General features: G+C 44.0%; 1 protein-coding gene across 1 annotated transcript in view; it reads left to right on the plus strand.

Moving 5' to 3' along the window:
* Positions 1-19,828, plus strand: part of LOC130109816 (tetraspanin-1) — a 143,156-nt gene extending 123,328 nt beyond the window's left edge. Inside the window, 5 exon segments of the mRNA XM_056276789.1 lie at positions 13,696-13,732; positions 13,735-13,778; positions 15,401-15,544; positions 17,500-17,630; positions 19,801-19,828. Coding sequence (XP_056132764.1) covers positions 13,696-13,732; positions 13,735-13,778; positions 15,401-15,544; positions 17,500-17,630; positions 19,801-19,828 — 384 coding nt within the window.
* The last annotated feature ends 1,184 nt before the right edge of the window (positions 19,829-21,012 follow it).

Raw genomic sequence — 21,012 nt, forward strand, 5'->3', positions numbered from 1 at the left:
AGATATGATTTAGTAGACATATGGAGAGTCAAATCCCCAGATACGGTAACGTTCACTTTAAAGAACAAAGGAAACACAAGGCTTTCCCGTTTAGATTTTTGGTTAGTTTCCAAACACTTTAACGAACAAGATATCACAGTAAATGTTATCCCTTGTCCCTTAAGTGATCATAAGGCTATCTACATATCAATTAATCTGTTTCCCTCTGATAAAAGCTGCAAAGCCAAATATTGGAAATTGAACAACTCTCTTCGTAAATATGAGGACGTTAAAATGAAAATTTCACAATTGATAACACTTTACTTTGATAAGGCAAAAATAAATAATTAATTCAGATTAAACTGGGAGCTATTTAAGTATGAATCAGCGAAATATTTTAGGATTTACGGAAGTAATCTTGCCAAAATTAGGAAATTAGAAGAACAGAACATTATCACAGATATTTTTTTACTCTCAAATTTCACCAGACGCCTTAACAAAAGAAGACAAAATTAAATTGTATGAGTCACAAGAGAAACTTGATGTGATCTATAAAAGAAGGGCAGAAGGAGCGTTTATTAGATCGCGGACACAATGGCTAGAAAAGGGTGAACAGAACTCTGCATATTTTTTCAAACTAGAAAAATATCGTGCAAAAATTAATACCATTGATGAACTAAAAATTAATGATAATATAACATGACCCAAAACTAATATCTGATTTTTGTTCTACTTTTTATAAAAACCTGTACACATCTGAATACTCTGAAGATAATACTCAAACGTTCCTGAATTCACTACAACATACCTCTCGACTTAAAGACTCTGAAAGAGATCTTTGTGATCTCCCCTTATCACTAACAGAGGTTAGCAACTGTATTAATTATTTAAAGGGGAACAAATCTCCGGGAACAGATGGCTTATCTTCTGAATTCTATAAATTGTTTTCACAGCAGATGGCACCATTTCTTCTACAAGTGTTTAATGAAAGCCTATCATCCAGTTGTTTACCTGCAAGTATGACTCAAGGTTTAATTACATTAATTCCTAAACCACGCAAAGATCCGCTTTATATTGACAACTGGCGCCCAATCTCTCTTCTAAATAATGACTATAAAATATTGGCCATGATTCTTGCTAGAAGAATCAAGAAAGTTCTAGATTCCATAATTGATGAAGCACAATCAGGATTCATGCCTAATAGACACATCACCAACAATATTAGACTAGTTTTAGATGTACTTGATTACTCACACCTCATTTCTGATAACAGCTTTTTGCTCTTCTTAGACTTCTTTAAAGCCTTTGACATGGTGGAACATACTTTTCTCTTTCATTCGTTAAAGAAATTTGGGTTTGGAGACTTTTTTGCAATACAATTAAAACCCTTTATAATAATGCCAACTGTTCAATCAAGCTTAAATATGGGTCATCTTCCAGGTTTGAGGTCAAACGTGGCATTCGTCAAGGTTGCCCGATATCGCCATATTTATTTCTACTCGCTGCCCAACTTTTATGTGACCATATTAAGTGTAGTAATCTGAAAGGTGTTTCTATTGCTGATAGAACTATTGTAATTAGTCAACTAGCGGATGACACCACTTTATTTCTAAAAGACTGCTCCCAAGTACCTTTAGCTATTAATCTTATAGAACAATTTACTAAAGCTTCGGGCCTTCATTTAAATCTTAAAAAATGTGAATTATTAGCTATCAAAGATTGTTGTGTTGATTCAATTTCCAATATTCAAGTTAAAAATTCGGTTATTTATTTAGGTATCATTATAGATAAAAATGAATCCCAAAGATGTAACACTAACTTCAATCCAATAATTAACGAAGCTAAACAAAAATTCAATCTGTGGCTCTTACGTGACTTATCTTTAAGGGGCCGAATTCTCCTCTCAAAGGCTGAAGGAATATCAAGATTAACATATGCTGCACTGTCATTAGGTATAGATAGTCATATATGCAAAACAATAGATAAAATATTATTTGATTTTGTATGGAAAAACCGCACCCATTATCTCAGGAAATCTGTTCTGATGAGCGAATACAATAATGGTGGCCTTAATTTTTTAGACTTTTCCACACTAAATTACACCTTTAAAATAAATTGAATCAGACGTTACCTTATATGTCCATCTTCTCTTTGGAATTTCATTCCCCATTTTGTCTTTTCTTCAATTGGTGGTCTTAAATTTTTGCTTCTATGTAACTATAACATCGACAAAATCCCTCTCAAACTTTCTTCGTTCCACAAACAAATGTTACTGGCATGGTGTCTAATTTACAAACACAACTTTTCTCCTCACAGGTTTTTTATTTGGAATAATAGATATTTGCTGTATAAAAACATCTATCTTTTTCAAACAGTGGTTTGACAACAATATTCTTTTGATTAGTCAGTTGTTTAACCAACATGGGCAACTTTACAATTATGTTGAATTCATTCAACATTATAGATTCCCTGTTACACCTAAAGAATTTTCTATTGTTTTTGATGCTGTTCCCTCTGGTATTGTTTCAATTTTCAAAGGTGTTAATGTGAATGTTAATCTCCCTATATCAGTAGATGTAACTGAAACAACTGTTGGGAAAGTATGCTTTTCATGGAACACCAAGAACAAAAACAAGATTATTCGTCAACTGTTTCAACAAGATATTATTAGCTCACCCTCTGCCTTATCTTATTGGTCTGCCTTTGTTGGTGAAAAAATTGTTTGGGAAAAAATTTGGATTTTACCTCATAAGTTCCTCTTGACTAATAAAGTAAAATAAATATCTTTCAAAATTATTCATAGATTCTATCCAACTAATCATTATTTGCAGAGACTTAAGAAGGACATTGATGTGAGTTGTTCTCTCTCTGGTTTGTTTAATGAAACATTGGTTCATTTATTTTGGTCTTGCCCACACACTAAACAACTGTGGAGTAGGTTGTCTCGTTTGATTATTGATCATATTTACCCTCATTTCACCCTGAGTTGGAAAAATGTATTGTTTGGATATACTGAATTTGATAGGAACCTCGATTCTCAGTATTTTTTAATCAATTTGCTTATTATCTTAACGAAATTTTATATTCACAGATCTAAATTCTCTAGCAAGAAACCTAATTTTCCTGAGCTGTCTGCGTAAATCAAACAATATATTCCATCAATATCTGATAGTGAAAATAAAAAAAGCTGTAAAAACATAAGCACTTTATGATTTACAAAATATTTAGTTAAGTATGTAATGTATTTGTTTTACTTTATACAATCCCCCTGGTGTATTTATGTTAATGTTTGTGATAATATATGTGTTAATGTTGTATACATTTAATAATGTGACTATTGTTGATTGACATTGTTGTATACTATTTTGTTCACTTTTGTTAATAAAGTTCTGTCGCGGTTTTTCTATAGCCCGGATAACTATGGATGGAGGCGGGGACTTTTAGGTGCGACAAACCGGGCTTCACCACCGTTAGCTAGATAGCTGCGCCAATGCTAGGGCTAACCTGCTAGTTAGCTAGTTAGCCGTGTGCTAATGGGTTAGCAAGCTCCCCTTGGGACCAGGGCTGGTGATGGAACAGGGCGGCTGAGCTCTAGGCGGGGCGGGAGATGGATGGCTGCTCTCCGGGGTGCGTGTCTCTCTCTCTCTCTGTACTCTGCTCCGGTGTGACCGGGTGAATGTCTCTCTCAGTCTCTCTGGGGAAGCTCTCGGGGGTAGTCAGCTAGCTACAGGTACCGAGGCAGTCTGCTGCTAACACTACCACTGCTAGCCACCGTATCTACTGTCCAGCCCAGGATACGCTAGGTTTCCCTGCTCTATCCCACGCTAAGGTGACAGTCTACGATATGGTTACTAAACAGTTCTGCCGCTTTGTCTCTCCCGCAGTGTCTAATATAGTTGCGTCTGTGACAGCGCGAGCTAACCTGTGATTGGTCCTCTAGCTGCACGAGCCCAGTGCAACATTCCAAGTACATCCCCAGGCATTTCCCACTACACTGCCCCCCTCCAGCACTGTTGAGTCCCTTCAACATAAATGAACAACAGACTACAAAGATCAGTCTGATTAATCTAACACGATAAACGGGACAGAACACCCGCGAAATGAACTAGGCCCGGAACAAAGGGCGTCAAACAAATGTGGGTGGTCGCTATCCATACTGGACTCTTGTGACTAGCCTAGTAACCCCCAAGTCAACTAGTCATGTCCGTCAAAGTTAGTCTAGGAGCCAGGCGGGCCTCCGGACTGGCCGGCCCCGTCTGGTGGTGTACGGGAGATGGGACTCAGCGGCGTCGGCTTCGTCTCCTTCTGGGTCAGGGGCGTTGGACTGCCCGCCTGGAGCACAGGCTGCTGTCCCACGACGTTGGGTGATTGTCGACTCGCCTGAAGAGTAGCTGGCAGCAGTGTGTTGGAGCGGCTGGAACCGAGCCGGGGAGCCTGGTGTGCTGGGTCCTCCATCGTCGTTTGCGTGGAACAGGTCCTCCAGCCGGAGATCAAGGTCTTCATCGATCTCCTCCTGCTCTGTCACTCCTTCGTACTCCTCTGTTCTCTGCGCCCCCGGCTCCTCCATGTCAGCAGCGGGAGGACCTCCTTCAGGTGTTTCCTGCGGCCCTATGGCTGGTGCTGGAGCAGACAACAGAGCATGGCGCCTGTCATCTGTGCCCCAGATCTTCACCAGGCAGTCATCTGAGCCCGTGAAAATGCGTCGCCTGGTGCGGTTGAAGGTGACACAGTAGACAGAGGAGAGATGTCCCAGAATCCACTTGTGCATCTTCATGTGCTGGTAGACAGCTGTAGGCAGTAGCTGGCGTAGACGGTAGGAGCCATTGAGCCAACGCCCATTGCTCGTCTCCACGATATTGGGTGGACTCCCATAGATAATAGGAGGCTCTGGGGGTCGTCCACAGTGCAGAGCAGCCAGCGCTGAGCCCTTCCACACAACATGCTTGCAGCTCTTGTTGGTACGCAGGAGGTTCTGCCTGCCGGCTGCCAGGATGCTGTGGAGACCAGGCACGCTGGCAGGAACCTCTTTCTCCAGCAGTGGACATACTCTAGAACACACTTGGAGTAGGTGGTCTGGGCTGATGTGCCTGTGCAACTTCACCTTGTTAATGTTGTCGATGCCACTGGCCAGGGTCTTGAGCTCGGGGGTGCTCATGCTGTCTCCTACCGGCGGAGGACTTGGAGAGCTATCGCGATGCCGCTCGTCTTCCCATGCTACTCGCCGGATTCTCCCTTTTCCTTCAACCTCTCGCCCCAGCGTCGCTTTAAAGTCATACTCGCGTGCCTCAACCTTCCTGATTGCTTCAGCTAGTGTTTTGGGTTCTGCCCCCAGGACTTCATACGCGATGTTTTGGTTCTTCAGCCCGCGCAGAAAGGCTTCTGCAGCGTAAGCCTCCTGCAGTGTAACACCAACCTGCGGGTATGCCAGGGTGACAAGTCTCCTCACTTCCTCGCCAAACTCATAGAGGGTCATCTCTCTGGCCTGCTTAACCTCGCTGAGTTTACGGCGCGCAGTTCCCTCAGGCAGCTCTTTACCGTAGCGGCGGCGTAACTGGGTGATGAGCGCGTGGTAGTCATCTTTTATCGGAGCCGGCTGCGCGATGACAAAAGACATGGCGTTGTCCCTCAGTCGGAGATACAAGGCGTCCAAACAGGTCTCGTCGGTCCAGCCCCTCTTTCTCGCCATCCGTTCGAATGGTCCAACGAAACTATCCCAGTCGCCCTTACCATCAAAAGTGGCGAGGAGCTTGATGTCATTTTCGTGTCTTCGGTCGGGACCTTGTGAGCTTCGGTTGCCGCTCCGACTTTGAAGGTCTCCTGTCTGGCTCTGTTGACCTCTAGAGGAACCTGCCTGCCCTCCAACGCTGTCATCCAGCAGGTTTCGGCCGCCGTTGCTGTCCAGGGACATTTGGCCACCCTGCATCCCGTCGGCGATATTATGAACCCTACATAGCCCTCGCCAAAATCCCGTACCCTGTCCCAAATCTCGCGAACGGACGCCGGATTTCCGCTGCAATTTTGGACAGCTGGCTGCTTTTGTAATTTTGGACTGCTGGCTGTCAACAACAGAACGGAGGTAAGTAACGTTAGTTGTCTGAAAATGAACATATATCTAATAAATAGACTTTCTCACATTTAAGAAAGCTGATCAGTAAGTTGTTACCTGTGTATAAAAAGCAATCTCACTATTTACCAGCTAGCTAACTTACTGCACAAGTAGAGTTGACTTTGTGAAGGAAAGTGAGGTTTAACATGCCAAAACGCGCACTCCAGATGAACTTCCCCTCGCTGCACACCCATAAGTCCCTTCCTATCTCTCTCGCCCCCTCTCTCTCTCGACCCGCACGCGCGCGCGCGCGCACGCACGCACGCACACACACACACACACACACACACACACTTTCTGTCTGCTCATCCCCTACTTCCTTTTGCTTTACAGAAATGGCAGATATTCTTTGCTGTCAGATTTGCAAGCCCACTCAGATTGCAGAGGAGAAAGCAAAAGAGCTCGAGGTTAGGTGCAAGTATTTTTTTAAGAGTAGTGTAGTGTAATAAGCTGACACTTATTTAAAGATGAACCAACAAAACATTTGAAAATATTCGTTTTGATTGTTTTGCTCACCATACCCCATATTGTGGCAGTCATAATTCACTGTTGTTACCGTATTGGGAGGTGCTTGTGTCTTACAGCCAAGACAAAGGCGCAGCTGGGCTAAAAGAAAAACAGCCCATAAGGCTGTCACTCAGGACAAGCTACCTACATGAAAGACAGACACGTGTGTCTCCAGGCTGTTTCAATAAAGGCTGTCCAGTGAATGTTGCAGATGAAAAAGTTTGCATTTGCATCAAAGGGCAGTAACCGTGTCTTTTACACTTTAGGGACATATATTTGAGATTGGTCCCATTCAAAAAAGTGTAAAATTATTCGCAATTCTTAACTGTGCTGGATGACAATTCACTCCGGGCATTATCCCTTACATAATATCTACATTTTGCCACTTCCTGACAGGCGAACCACCCTCACATCAAGATGAGGCATCAAGATGAGGCATCTGATGCTACCTATGAAGCTACTAGCAGCTCAGTAGCTGGAACAAGTAAGGTCACAACTAATCCTCAGATCCTATCGCTACCCTTGACTGATACTCAGCATCAAATTAATTACCATTTAATCTATCTAGGCACATCAGACACAGAGGACCTGAAGAGGCAGCTGGATGACTTTGTTGGAGACCTGAAAAGGAAGTTGGAGGAGGATGAGAGCTACAGCGCACCTGTTAAGGCTTTTCTGTCCACTTTCTCAAAGCTCCACACAGACTCAGCCATCCAGTCTGCTTTGTTCTCCATAGGGAAAGCACCACAAGCCCAACCGATGGGACGGAAGAGACCAAGGGGTTTCCTCCAAACAACCACCACAATAGGTGTCCAACCTACAGCGGTGAGACGAAGAAAGACCCCTTTGGGTGGGAGGAGAAGCCTTGGAGCCGGCTGGCCCCCAAAAAGCTCTAAGAAGGAGCACGGCTACCACAAGAAGGGAAGAGCAAAGCCCGCACCTCACAATCTTTCCTTCTGTGTCCAAGAAAACAGTGCCTTAGGGAAGACACACTGAGGGCCATATGCATGCACATGATAGAGTGATATACTGTACATTCAGTCTCCTTTATAAATGCACTAGCAACCTAATGATTTTTTTCTCTCTTTTTAGAGAAATATTGTAATTGAGCACAATTTGCTGGTAGATTGTTCACTTATGTTCATGTTTTAGCTTAATATCCCATTAGAAGTATCCAACTATTTTAGTACTATTTCCCATAAGGAATACCCAACTACTGTAGATGCCTCATAGAGGTTAGAGCCTATGACAGACTCACACCCATAACACGAGCATGTTGTCAATAGATTTTTTTTTAGCAGTTAAAAAGGACAAGTGATACTTGGTAAAGTGCTTGCTTTTGTTTCTAATATGAATAATAGTAATAACTACCGTATTTTCAGGTGTATAAGTCGCACCGGTGTATAAGGCCAAAATATTTTCATATATAAGTCGCACCTGTGTATAAGTCGCAGGGCCTGGCAAACTATGTAAAAAGGTGCGACTTATACACCGAAAAATATGGTAACTATATTGATTCAGCAATAGCACTTTCCAGTGACCAATGACGTACAAATGGACCTCCATGAACTGATTTGTGTCAGGTACCTGGGTGTTGAAGGTTAAAAAAAAGCTATAGCTTTCCACATATTGGCTCAGCTCAGCTCAGCCCTGTTCTTAGCTTTGTGCAGAAGCTCCTCTACTCCCTAAAAGGAAATGGGCTCCATTGCTTGGGCGCAGGTCCTATAGCTCAAAACTATGGTTTCTTGAGGAACCCCAGGGACTCCTTGCCATTAGAATGGCAATCTAGGTTGGTGACGGTGTTATTTGAATTCATCTATTTGAAAAAGAGCTTGAGAACAAAAACGGTTGTTGGGCCCTGAGCCCCTATTGGCGGAGGTCCAGTCCCATCGTAAGGAGTCATGTTAAGACATAAGGGGCTGGCTTATCTGTCTGGCCAGACAGATTCCCTGTTCCATCAGGGAACAAAGTGTTAAGTTGCGAGATCCCAGCAGACTAGTCGCACATGATAGTGTGATATACTGTACATCCAATCTCCTTTATAAATGCAGTAGCAACCTAATGATTTTTTCTCTCTCCTTTTAGAATTGTAATAATACAGTCAAAATTGTAATAAATTTCATGAAATCCATGGCGTGTCTTCTTTAAAGGGGAATTTCAATTTTTAAGACCCTGGACCCTATTTTTAGATCTGCTTTTATCTAAATGAATGGTGGTATTTTCAATTATTGCAGTCGCTCCTGTCGAGAGTGAGGGGTCGCCAAAGTTAGTAAATTTCTCCCCCTAGTGGCAAAATAATAATTAAAATGGCAGTCTTATGTGCTCTCCTCTGTTCATGATCCTCATTGCTCATTGAAACTTGAGTAGTTTCGATGTCTGATACTTCATTACTTTTACCCAAGTAGCCTATAGCTTTTCAGCAGGCCTTCTTTATACAACACTGTGCACTATACACTATAGGCCTAGGCTAATAGTAGAAAATGTAAACTTTCTGGTAAATGAAATGAAAGACATGACTAGGATGTTTGTCTTATGATTTAAGTGTTTGCCCTGAAAACGAAATTAAGCAGGAAGTCTAGATTATTTTTGGTTTTGATTAAAAATAATCAAAATATTAAGTTACATAACTTATGAATCGTCTAAAAAGTGAACCATGGGGTTGAAATTATGATTGTGAGGGAAAGAATAGCCTTAAGTTGACTAACCTAACAATTTTAGGTTACAAGGTCTGCCTCTGCTCCTTGGATACGTTATTGGTATTATAATTGTGATGCATTTGAGGCTTGATGAGACAAAGAATCAGAATGAACCCCAGCTAAAAGGTTACATTGAGTATTACATCACGACAGAGTCAAATATGTCATCTTCCTGAGGGTGGCGCTAATGTGCAAGAGCTGAAGGTGGCGCTAATGTGTAAGACTTGTAAAAGTCATATTACTACAATATAGGAGCTCGTTTTGTTTGTAGTCATGATAAGGGGTGAAGTATCCTATGCTCAAACGTGGAGCAAGCAAAGATTGAGTTAAAAACGTTAATGTTGATTGTGGATAACTTAGACAGGTTAAATTGTGGGTGTACAGCGTTTCCTTGATGAGCGCTAACCCCATAACAACATATTTTCGCGTTGCTACGGTGGCGCACACGTGACAAAGCCAGAAACGGGATTTTGGCGAGGCCTATGTAGGGTTCATAATATCGCATCCCGTCGGGGGGTGGTACTGCAGTCGCTCCATTTTTTCCACCATGACCGATCGGAGTGCTGGTAAGTGGTGCGGGCTCACTGGGTCCATTTCCTGTATAGCGCAGGGCTGCTGGGGCCGCTTTGCTGCTCGGCCTGGCTGGCGTCTCCTCGTTGCACCGGTCGCTCAAGTTAGCCACTGCGGCCATAGCTGCTGGCAACAGGTGATCAGCGCCGTCTCGCTGTCTGGCCCCTGGGTTCTCCCGGGCCGGGGTGAACTGCGAGAGTAGGCTCATGTCTTGCACTGTTCTGCTAGTTCGTTCTCCGAGCACAGCCCCTGCCGACCCTACACCACTATCGCTTTGAGGGCTACTAGGAGAAACCCCTTGCTTCACTACTTGAGCGATGGGCGACAAACCGGGAGGCTCACCTTGGATATCTGAACGATGACGGGCCCAATCGGTGCGCTGAATGGGAGGTGTGGGGGGACGAGATAGCTTAGCCACCGCTTCCGCTAGTCCATCGATACGCGCTGTGAGGGCCTCCATCTGCATCTCTATCTGGCGTTGCATCTTAACCTGGGTCTGGCGTTCCATGTTTTCCATCTGGCGTTGCATCTGAACCTGGGTCTGGTTCATGGTTTCCATCTGCCAGGAGGAGCTTCATCCAGGCGTGCTCTCCGGGGTCTTCTGTCCCCACACCAGCACCATCCAGACTCAACTCAGACTGTTCTTTTACGTTTTCTTTGTCCTGTGACATTTTTATTTTTCCACTGATTTACGTTTGGGTTCCACTTCATAAAGAAGTTTCTTATTCACTTTTTTCGTTGGGGTTCTACTTCACGAAGAAGTACAAAATGGCTTCTTGCTAGCTGGGTTAGCTCACAGTGTGCAGGCTGAATTATGCCGCCATGTGACCGGGGCAGGATCCTCCGGTGTTGAGATTATGGCGAATCCCAACCTTTTATCCCACTTCTGACACCACTTGTCGCGGTTTTTCTATAGCCCGGATAACTATGGATGGAGGCGGGGACTTTTAGGTGCGACAAACCGGGCTTCACCACCGTTAGCTAGATAGCTGCGCCAATGCTAGGGCTAGCCTGCTAGTTAGCTAGTTAGCCGTGTGCTAATGGGTTAGCAAGCTCACCTTGGGACCAGGGCTGGTGATGGAACAGGGCGGCTGAGCTCTAGGCGGGGCGGGAGATGGATGGCTGCTCTCCGGGGTGCGTGTCTCTCTCTCTCTCTGTACTCTGCTCCGGTGTGACCGGGTGAATGTCTCTCTCAGTCTCTCTGGGGAAGCTCTCGGGGGTAGTCAGCTAGCTACAGGTACCGAGGCAGTCTGCTGCTAACACTACCACTGCTAGCCACCGTATCTACTGTCCAGCCCAGGATACGCTAGGTTTCCCTGCTCTATCCCACGCTAAGGTGACAGTCTACGATATGGTTACTAAACAGTTCTGCCGCTTTGTCTCTCCCGCGGTGTCTAATATAGTTGCGTCTGTGACAGCGCGAGCTAACCTGTGATTGGTCCTCTAGCTGCACGAGCCCAGTGCAACATTCCAAGTACATCCCCAGGCATTTCCCACTACAGTTCTTTAAAAAAAAACGTAGAGGTTGTGTTGAGCGACAGCGCTGTGTCCTGACATGATTTCTAAATGCAATAGCAACAACAACACAGATCAACTAGAATCCTCTTTACAGGACAAGCGCCTCCTGAAATAATTGTTGGATAGGCTGTGTAGGCTTTAAAATGCAGCATTTTTATTAACGACGTGACGGAGACAAGCCGGACATATCGCCATGTTTGCGGAAACGGAAACCAAAACCGGACGCAAGAGCAGACTTTACTTCCTGCACAACTCCTCTGTGAAAGAAAGATAATAAAAGGCAAATTTGGACCCAGGATCACCACCCAGTCTAATAGCAGCAGATGTCAATGACGGGGACTGTTATGATGTGGTCTTCGTGATTTAGGAGTCCCCTCTTTTTGGGAGGTGTGGCGCTGTGCCAAAAACATCGCCATAAAGAAAAAAAGAAAGAAAATCATGGTTAATTTTCGTAAAGGACATTACATCCGTCTGAGAAATGTAATCTGATGATCTTCAGTACTTCTGGATTAATGATCAAAATGGCAAGTGACAGGTAATGAATAACGCTGCCAGCCGTGTACACATGCTATGTTGAGAGGGATGGAGGGAGTCTTTCCATCATCGCTTTCCTCTTTAAAACAATAACCAATTAACTGACGACCCCGCCCAGCCGAGCAGAAGCCCTAAAAGATGTCGTTGATCATCGGTGTTTTAAACAGCATTCAGACCAATGTTAGATCAACAGAAACCAAAAAAAAAAAAAATGCTAGCTCTGTGTGTGTGTGGGGGGGGTCCTCCCATTCACATGTGTATGCACCCCTGTATATTTTTCACACGGTGTTTGCCTCAGCTATATCATATTGATAGATATGTTATCGCCTCCTATCGCAAGACGCTCTGTATTAGTACAGGCTTTGTCCTGTCCACCGCCACGTCCGGGTGTGTGCACAAATGCCGGCATCCCTGCCTGCGTATGTGGGTGTGAGTGTGTGTGTGTGTGTGTGTGCGTGTAACACAATGTGGCGAGGCGCAGGCCGAGTGACAGTGATGAATTAGCTGGCTGGTAATAACCCCTCTGATCTCAGCCCCTCTCCAAGCTTCTTGGGGGGCACTTTTAATTGTGGCATGTCTCCCCGTATCCCCACGGGCATCGCTCCCCCTGCCCTGAATGCACATGCACACATACACGCGCACACTCACACAAAATGCATACTGAAACACAAAGAAACACACAAACAACCACACTTTGGAACAAAATTCCAGTGTGTACTCAGGTACACAGGTGTGCTTGGCCACACACACACACACACACACACACACACACACACACACACACACACACACACACAGAGGCCCTCCCTTCCCATCAAATGGGTCTTTGTGTGAAGGTACGCGACGGGCTTATTAATCAAAATGAAAAAAACAGTGAGAGAAGGAAGGAGAGGGGGAGGTGAAGAGAGGGTTGGGGGGGTGCAGTAGAGAGAGAGAGAGAGAGAGAGGGAGAAAGAGGGGAGGTGCAAGCCAACCTGTGTGTGTCATGAAGGAGTTCCTCCACACTCGCACAACAAAAGGCTCTCCTGCCTGAAACATAGCCCAGTCCTGTGCTTTGGAGATGTCCGTGAAATAAGTTTGGAATATAAAACACCATGGAGGGGAAAAGGTGTCGTGATCAAAACGACCAGGAGCATCAATATATATGTAAATGCCCTATTTACGACCACAAAAGAGAAGAAGAATAGAGAATAATGGCCCCGTCATTTTTCTTCAGGTGCAGAGCCCAGGCTGTTTATTTCCCGTGTGTTTTGTTTGAGAGGAGATTTATTTCATTATTAATGCACTGGTGCCTCCATGAGAATTACCTCTTTGACTATAAAGTCCGCTGCACTTGTTTTATACCAGGGGCTTCCTACGTGTGTGTGTGTGTGTGTGTGTGTGTGTGTGTGGCGATTGGACCATGACAAGAATAGCCCTTTGTGTACGGTAATCATCACTGCTTGTGTGTGCATTTGTGCGAGTTTGTGCAAGAGTGTGTGAGTGCATGTGTGCAGGCTTATACCAAACAGACCCTAAAAGATCTATTAAACTCATTGATGTGTTAAAAGCACTGTCTTTTTGCTAATTTGAGAATGCAGTTTCGTGGTCAATTATGTGGCTATTTAACTGTGAGGTTGTGCGACTGGGTACTCACCCTGAAAATAATCTATAGTCCTTGCCAAGATAAACAATACCTTTGTTCCACACTCTGTGTGTGTGTGTGTGTGTGTGTGTGTGTGTGTGTGTGTGTGTGTGTGTGTGTGTGTGTGTGTGTGTGTGTGTGTGTGTGTGTGTTTTCCCCAGGCTGAAGGGCTCTTAAGAGCGTGGGCAACTCCTGCTTTGAAGATCCGGTGGTCACCAAGATCTGGAACACCACTATGACTGAGGTTTGTAGTTGCGAGTCAACAACATCCCCTCCATTAGAAAACCAAAACAATCTCAAACAAGTTCTGAGTCACACAACTTGTAGCAGTTGCATGGAACAGATAACAACAACATGTAACAGGTGTGCTTTCATGGGTAACAGCTCTTTAAAGCGGCGTGCTGGGCCCAAGGGTTTATCTCTGTTGGCCATCACAGCAGCAGTGCCTTCCATTCCACGAGGAGGTGCAGCATGGAGAACTCAAACTGGTGGGAGACCAACCTCACAGTGACTCGGGCTTGTTGTTGGGTTTAGTCTTGCTATCAACACCCCAGTGTAAAGGAAAAAAATATAACAAGCGATACATTTTGGTAATACTTTACAAGTCAAGTTTTTCAAGCTGACGTCGAATGTCCACTCTTGATTACAAAAGGTGGACAATACAGCTGTTTTCAACTTAATGTGCTAAAGCACTTTGAGTTGCATGCACTCTCTCTCAGAAAGGTGTCTGACTGTATTACTGGACGGCACGGCGGCCCAGCGGTTAGCACTGTTGCCTCACAGCAAGAAGGTCCTGGGTTCGAACTCCAGGCCGTCCGAGGTCGTCCTCTGTGTGGAGTTTGCATGTCCTCCCTGTGTGCGTGGGTTTCCTCCGGGTGCTCTGGTTTCCTCCCACCATCAAAAAGACATGCATGTTAGGGTTAATACTCCTGTCTGTGCCCCTGAGCAAGGCAATGGAAAGAAGAACTGGAGTTGGTCCCCGGGTGCTGCAGCTGCTCACTGCTCCTATACAATAGGATGGGTTAAATGCAGAGAACACATTTCTTTGTAAGCTGTACAATTACAAAATAAAGTGGCTTTCTTTCTTTCCTTCTTTCCTTTAAATATGTTTATGCTCCCTAAAAGAAGTCTATTGATGTTTTATGTTTTTGACAATCTTCTCTGCAAATTAATAAAATTCCTGTCAATCAGATTAAAGAGTAGTGTTTTTTATTATTTTGAATTTTTATTTTAGATTTAGCATGTTATTTTTCCATAAAATATAATACGTTTTAATGTAATGTAATTTCACATAACATAGACATTTATGTTCCCGGCCCTCCATCCAAATTAATTTTTGGCCCTTCACAGAAAACAATTTGGGCACCTCTGTTCTAGTTCATCACCAGTCAAAATAAACTCTCAGTGAGGTGGAAATACTTCCTTCGGCTTGCTCATCTTAGTGTGTTTTCATCACACAGACTTACTGTGTGTGTGCACTATGCACCATATATGTGTGCGGTGTGCGGAAGCGTTTAGGCTTAGTGATGCCTTGCTGCACCACTATTTTACTTTTGATGGGCTGTAAATAATGGGCAAGACACATATGACGTTCTGTGCTTCAAGTAGTGCTGATAAGTACCGCTACGTGGGCTTACCGTTGCACAAACACTTGTGTAGTACCCCTTACAATGTCTTAGAGCTTGTGTTGCTATTGATGTGTGTTTTTTTTAGATTGCAATCATCTGTTAAGAAAGCAATAGCAGAGCAATACTCAAAGAAAGAGGTGAGTTTTCAGCCTTTGAATCCACAAGCCACACTGTATGGAATGATGTCTCTGTGCAGAAATGACAGTTATGTGTTTGTCTTTGTGAACCCCTCTCCTAGCTGAAGTGCTGTGGCTTCACCAACTACACAGACTTTGTGGACTCCAGGTATGTGCAGGAGAGCGGAGGCAGTCTCCCACCAAGTTGCTGCCAGCTTAAGAGCACTACCTGCAGGCTAGAGGATGCACAGTTAGGTGCTGTTGAGGTGAGAAAGAAAATTATAATAGCAATGTTGCATGTAGTGCCTAAGAAATAATTGGCTACTCAAGCAATGGTGGGTCTGTCCACAGTTTGTGTTTTTATCGTGTGGAAAGATGATAAATTGTGAATATACACTACTGAATAATGACCAAATGCTCCAAAAGCCTGGCGCTCAGGTGAGAACAAACCTATCTGTTAAGAAACAGATTATGCATATTATAGAGAAATATTATGCTACATGTGTGTAAAGCTGAGAAATTATGATAACATGATTTCAGAATATATGTACAACCAGTCTCTAAACAAAAAACAAAAAAAGTACACTACCGTTCAAAAGTTTGGGATCACCCAAACAATTTCGTGTTTTCCATTAAAAGTCACACTTATTCACCACCATATGTTGTGAAATGAATAGAAAATAGAGTCAAGACATTGACAAGGTTAGAAATAATGATTTGTATTTGAAATAAGATTTTTTTTACATCAAACTTTGCTTTCGTTAAAGAATCCTCCATTTGCAGCAATTACAGCATTGCAGACCTTTGGCATTCTAGCTGTTAATTTGTTGAGGTAATCTGGAGAAATTGCACCCCACGCTTCCAGAAGCAGCTCCCACAAGTTGGATTGGTTGGATGGGCACTTCTTTGAGCAGATTGAGTTTCTGGAGCATCACATTTGCGGGGTCAATTAAACGCTCAAAATGGCCAGAAAAAGAGAACTTTCATCTGAAACTCGACAGTCTATTCTTGTTCTTAGAAATGAAGGCTATTCCATGCGAGAAATTGCTAAGAAATTGAAGGTTTCCTACACCGGTGTGTACTACTCCCTTCAGAGGACAGCACAAACAGGCTCTAACAGGTACTATTTAATGAAGATGCCAGTTGGGGACCTGTGAGGCGTCTGTTTCTCAAACTAGAGACTCTAATTTACTTATCTTCTTGCTCAGTTGTGCAACGCGGCCTCCCACTTCTTTTTCTACTCTGGTTAGAGCCTCTAGTTTGAGAAACAGACGCCTCACAGGTCCCCAACTGGCATCTTCATTAAATAGTACCTGTTAGAGCCTGTTTGTGCTGTCCTCTGAAGGGAGTAGTACACACCGGTGTAGGAAATCTTCAATTTCTTAGCAATTTCTCGCATGGAATAGCCTTTATTTCTAAGAACAAGAATAGACTGTCGAGTTTCAGATGAAAGTTCTCTTTTTCTGGCCATTTTGAGCGTTTAATTGACCCCGCAAATGTGATGCTCCAGAAACTCAATCTGCTCAAAGAAGTGCCCATCCAACCAATCCAACTTGTGGGAGCTGCTTCTGGAAGCGTGGGGTGCAATTTCTCCAGATTACCTCAACAAATTAACAGCTAGAATGCCAAAGGTCTGCAATGCTGTAATTGCTGCAAATGGAGGATTCTTTGACGAAAGCAAAGTTTGATGTAAAAAAAATCTTATTTCAAATACAAATCATTATTTCTAACCTTGTCAATGTCTTGACTCTATTTTCTATTCATTTCACAACATATGGTGGTGAATAAGTGTGACTTTTCATGGAAAACACAAAATTGTTTGGGTGATCCCAAACTTTTGAACGGTAGTGTATATGTAGACCTACTGTCTCATAAAGAATTTACTTGACTCACTGGATTATAGATAGATAGACAGACAGAGAGAGAGAGAGAGAGAGAGAGAGAGAGAGAGAGAGAGAGAGAGAGAGAGAGAGAGAGAGAGAGAGAGAGAGAGAGAGAGAGAGACCGAGAGAGAGACCGAGAGAGAGACCGAGAGAGAGACCGAGAGACCGAGAGAGAGAGAAGAGAGTAGATAACTCATTAAAACATTGATCTCATATAAAATGCAAATAAGTTCGGGGCCACCCCACATGAGAACAACACATCCACCATATAATGTCTGTTTTCGACTGGAGGAACAAAATCATTTTCGTTTTTGTGAGGTGACACACTTTTTCTGCAGGGTTGTTTTGAACAACTTCTGGAAACCTTAAAGAAGAATGCCAACATTGTTGATGGGATAGCTGCAGGAATTGGTGCCTTAGAGGTAAAATCACTTTTGTATATAATATCCTCATATATATATACTATATGGCAGCACGGTGACGCAGTGGTTAGTGTGGTCCTGGGTTCGAGCCCCAGGGTAGTCCAACCTTGGGGGTCATCCCAGGTTGTTGTCTGTGTGGAGTTTGCATGTTCTCCCCGTGTCTGCGTGGGTTTCCTCTGGGGGCTCCGGTTTTCTCCCATAGTCCAAAGACACGTAAGTCAGGTGAATCGGCCATACTAAATTGTCCCTAGGTATGAATGTGTGTGCGCGTGTGTGTGTGTGTGGGCCCTGTGTGTGGGCCCTGTGTGTGGGCCCTGTGTGATAGTCTGGTGGCCTGTCCAGGGTGTCTCCCCGCCTGCCGCCCACTGACTGCTGGGATAGGCTCCAGCATCCCCGCGACCCTGACAGCAGGATAAGCAGTTCGTATAATGGATGGATATATATATACATATATATATATATATATACATATATATACACTCACCGGCCACTTTATTAGGCACACCTGTCCAACTGCTCGTTAACGCAAATTTCTAATCAGCCAATCACATGGCTGCAACTCAATGCATTTAGGCATATAGACATGGTCAAGACGATCTGCTGCAGTTCAAACCGAGCATCAGAATGGGGAAGAAAGGTGATTTAAGTGACTTTGAACATGGCATGGTTGTTGGTGCCAGACGGGCTGGTCTGAGTATTTCAGAAACTGCTGATCTACTGGGATTTTCACACACAACCATCTCTAGGGTTTACAGAGAATGGTCCGAAAAAGAGAAAATATCCAGTGAGCGGCAGTTCTGTGGGCGAAAATGCCTTGTTGATGCCAGAGGTCAGAGGAGAATGGCCAGACTGGTTCGAGCTTATAGAAAGGCAACAGTAACTCAAATAACCACTCATTACAACCGAGGTATGCAGAAGAGCATCTCTGAATGCACAACACGTCGAACCTTGAGGCAGATGGGCTACAGCAGCAGAAGACCACACCGGGTGCCACTCCTGTTAGCTAAGAACAGGAAACTGAGGCTACAATTCGCACAGGCTCACCAAAATTGGACAATAGAAGATTGGAAAAACGTTGCCTGGTCTGATGAGTCTCGATTTCTGCTGCGACATTCGGATGGTAGGGTCAGAATTTGGCGTCAACAACATGAAAGCATGGATCCATCCTGCCTTGTATCAATGGTTCAGGCTGGTGGTGGTGGTGTAATGGTGTGGGGGATATTTTCTTGGCACACTTTGGGCCCCTTAGTACCAATTGAGCATCGTGTCAACGCCACAGCCTACCTGAGTATTGTTGCTGACCATGTCCATCCCTTTATGACCGCAGTGTTCCCATCTTCTGATGGCTACTTCCAGCAGGATAACGCGCCATGTCTTTAAGCTCGAATCATCTCAGACTGGTTTCTTGAACATGACAATGAGTTCACTGTACTCAAATGGCCTCCACAGTCACCAGATCTCAATCCAATAGAGCACCTTTGGGATGTGGTGGACCGAGAGATTCGCATCATGGATGTGCAGCCGACAAATCTGCAGCAACTGCGTGATGCTATCATGTCAATATGGACCAAACTCTCTGAGGAATGTTTCCAGTACCTTGTTGAATCTATGCCACGAAGGATTAAGGCAGTTCTGAAGGCAAAGGGGGGTCCAACCCGGTACTAGCAAGGTGTACCTAATAAAGTGGCCAGTGAGTGTATACACACACTTAACATCCTTAGATATCACTCTGTTCAGTGCTGTTATTGTCAGTTCAATTTATTGTTAGTTAGTTAGTTAGTTAGTTAGTTAGTTAGTTAGTTAGTTAAAGGGGGCATCAATGGTGAGTGAGCTGATGCTTGGTGGTATCACAGGGTTAATTTAACATTTTCCACATCAACGGGCGGTATTGTGCAGAGAATGAATCAGAAGGTAGTTTGAGCATTGCATTGACCAATAGCAATGATTATCGTGGGCCGCCATATGTGAAAGAACCCTGTGTAGGGAAATACTTCAATACATCTTTGTGCTGCATATTATTCATCAACGTCTCTTCTGCTGCCCTTGAAGATTATATGCATTTGTTATACAGGCTGAGAAGATATTGACCAATGAATGAATGAATGCCGCCATGAAAGGCGTGGAGCAATGAGAAACACAGTATTGTTTGGCTGCGCATCAGGTAATTGCGCTTGAATTAGTGCAATCATCTCAAATCCCTGTGCAAATCCGCAACAGCTATCGTGCCTTTGTTCCCCCGTATTAACCTGACCAGGGTGGCACCTGCACAGAGCGACAACAGAGAGAAAGAGAGAGCAGGAACAGGTGGATGCACAACACACACACGAGAGAGAGAGAGAGAGAGAGAGAGAGAGAGAGAGAGAGAGAGAGAGAGAGAGAGAGAGAGAGAGAGAGGGGGAGAGAAATATGGAGAAAAAGACAAAAAAAAAAGATAAGGACCAACCATATCCTCTATTCCATCCAGTCCAATTATAGACCTAAGGGTATTTAGAGTTAAATCCATCATCATCTCATACACACCATGCTCTCGGCCCCATGTTTAACAACTACCCCTGGCTCTGCCACCCCCCCCCCCCGGTGCTCTCAGAGGGATGGACTCAAAGCCACCCAATCAATATTCCATCTACATTCTGGCCATCAGCCTCTATCGTCTGCTCATCACAATGTTCAATAGGTCAAAAATGGCATTTAAATAGGTGCCGTGCCCACCATTTAGGCTTTGATACGAACCAGCGGTTTCTGACTGACAGGCTAAATGACGGGGTTTAAGCCTGGGGTTGATAATGACACGCAGGCTGCATCAGAGAACATGGGGAGATAGGGAGCGTCATTGTCTTTGTCTGCACATGTGTGTACAAAACTGCAAACAATTGCTTCAGATGAAAGAAAATTCTGGGTGACCCGGTGGCTTTATGTGAGAATGGCTGAGGGCAGGGGTTTGTGACTCAATTAATGTAAACACACACACACACACACACAGTGAACTGTACATATCACTTTACATTCAGTCAGTGACGGACAAAAACCTGAACATCCAGCTAAAGCTTGTGTTACACCAAATGCAAATGGTGGAAAACAAGCAGCAAAAGAACCAGCCACATCAATTTGAAATGCCTTTGGTGTAAACACTATTTGTCCCCCATCACTAAATCCATGGAGTGCCCCCCCCCCAATAGATGTTTGGTGTCTCAGAAATTTTTCAATGGAAATGTCATAATACCAAGCAAAGTTAATCCTTGTGTTATCCACTAAACACCTAAGAGCAAGTCTTGGGTCAAGTCGCGTTTACTGTCATTTCTTGAGAAGTTGCATATATTTTTGCTTTTAATGCACTTTTTGTTTTTAATATTTATTGTGTGTCATTTGTTTTTATGTGACACAGTGGTCCTTGTGAAACATAATTTCGTTCCCTTGTATGTATGAGACATG

Source organism: Lampris incognitus, chromosome 3 (genome assembly GCF_029633865.1).
Source record: "Lampris incognitus isolate fLamInc1 chromosome 3, fLamInc1.hap2, whole genome shotgun sequence".
In the NCBI taxonomy this organism is placed as follows: Eukaryota; Metazoa; Chordata; class Actinopteri; order Lampriformes; family Lampridae; genus Lampris; species Lampris incognitus.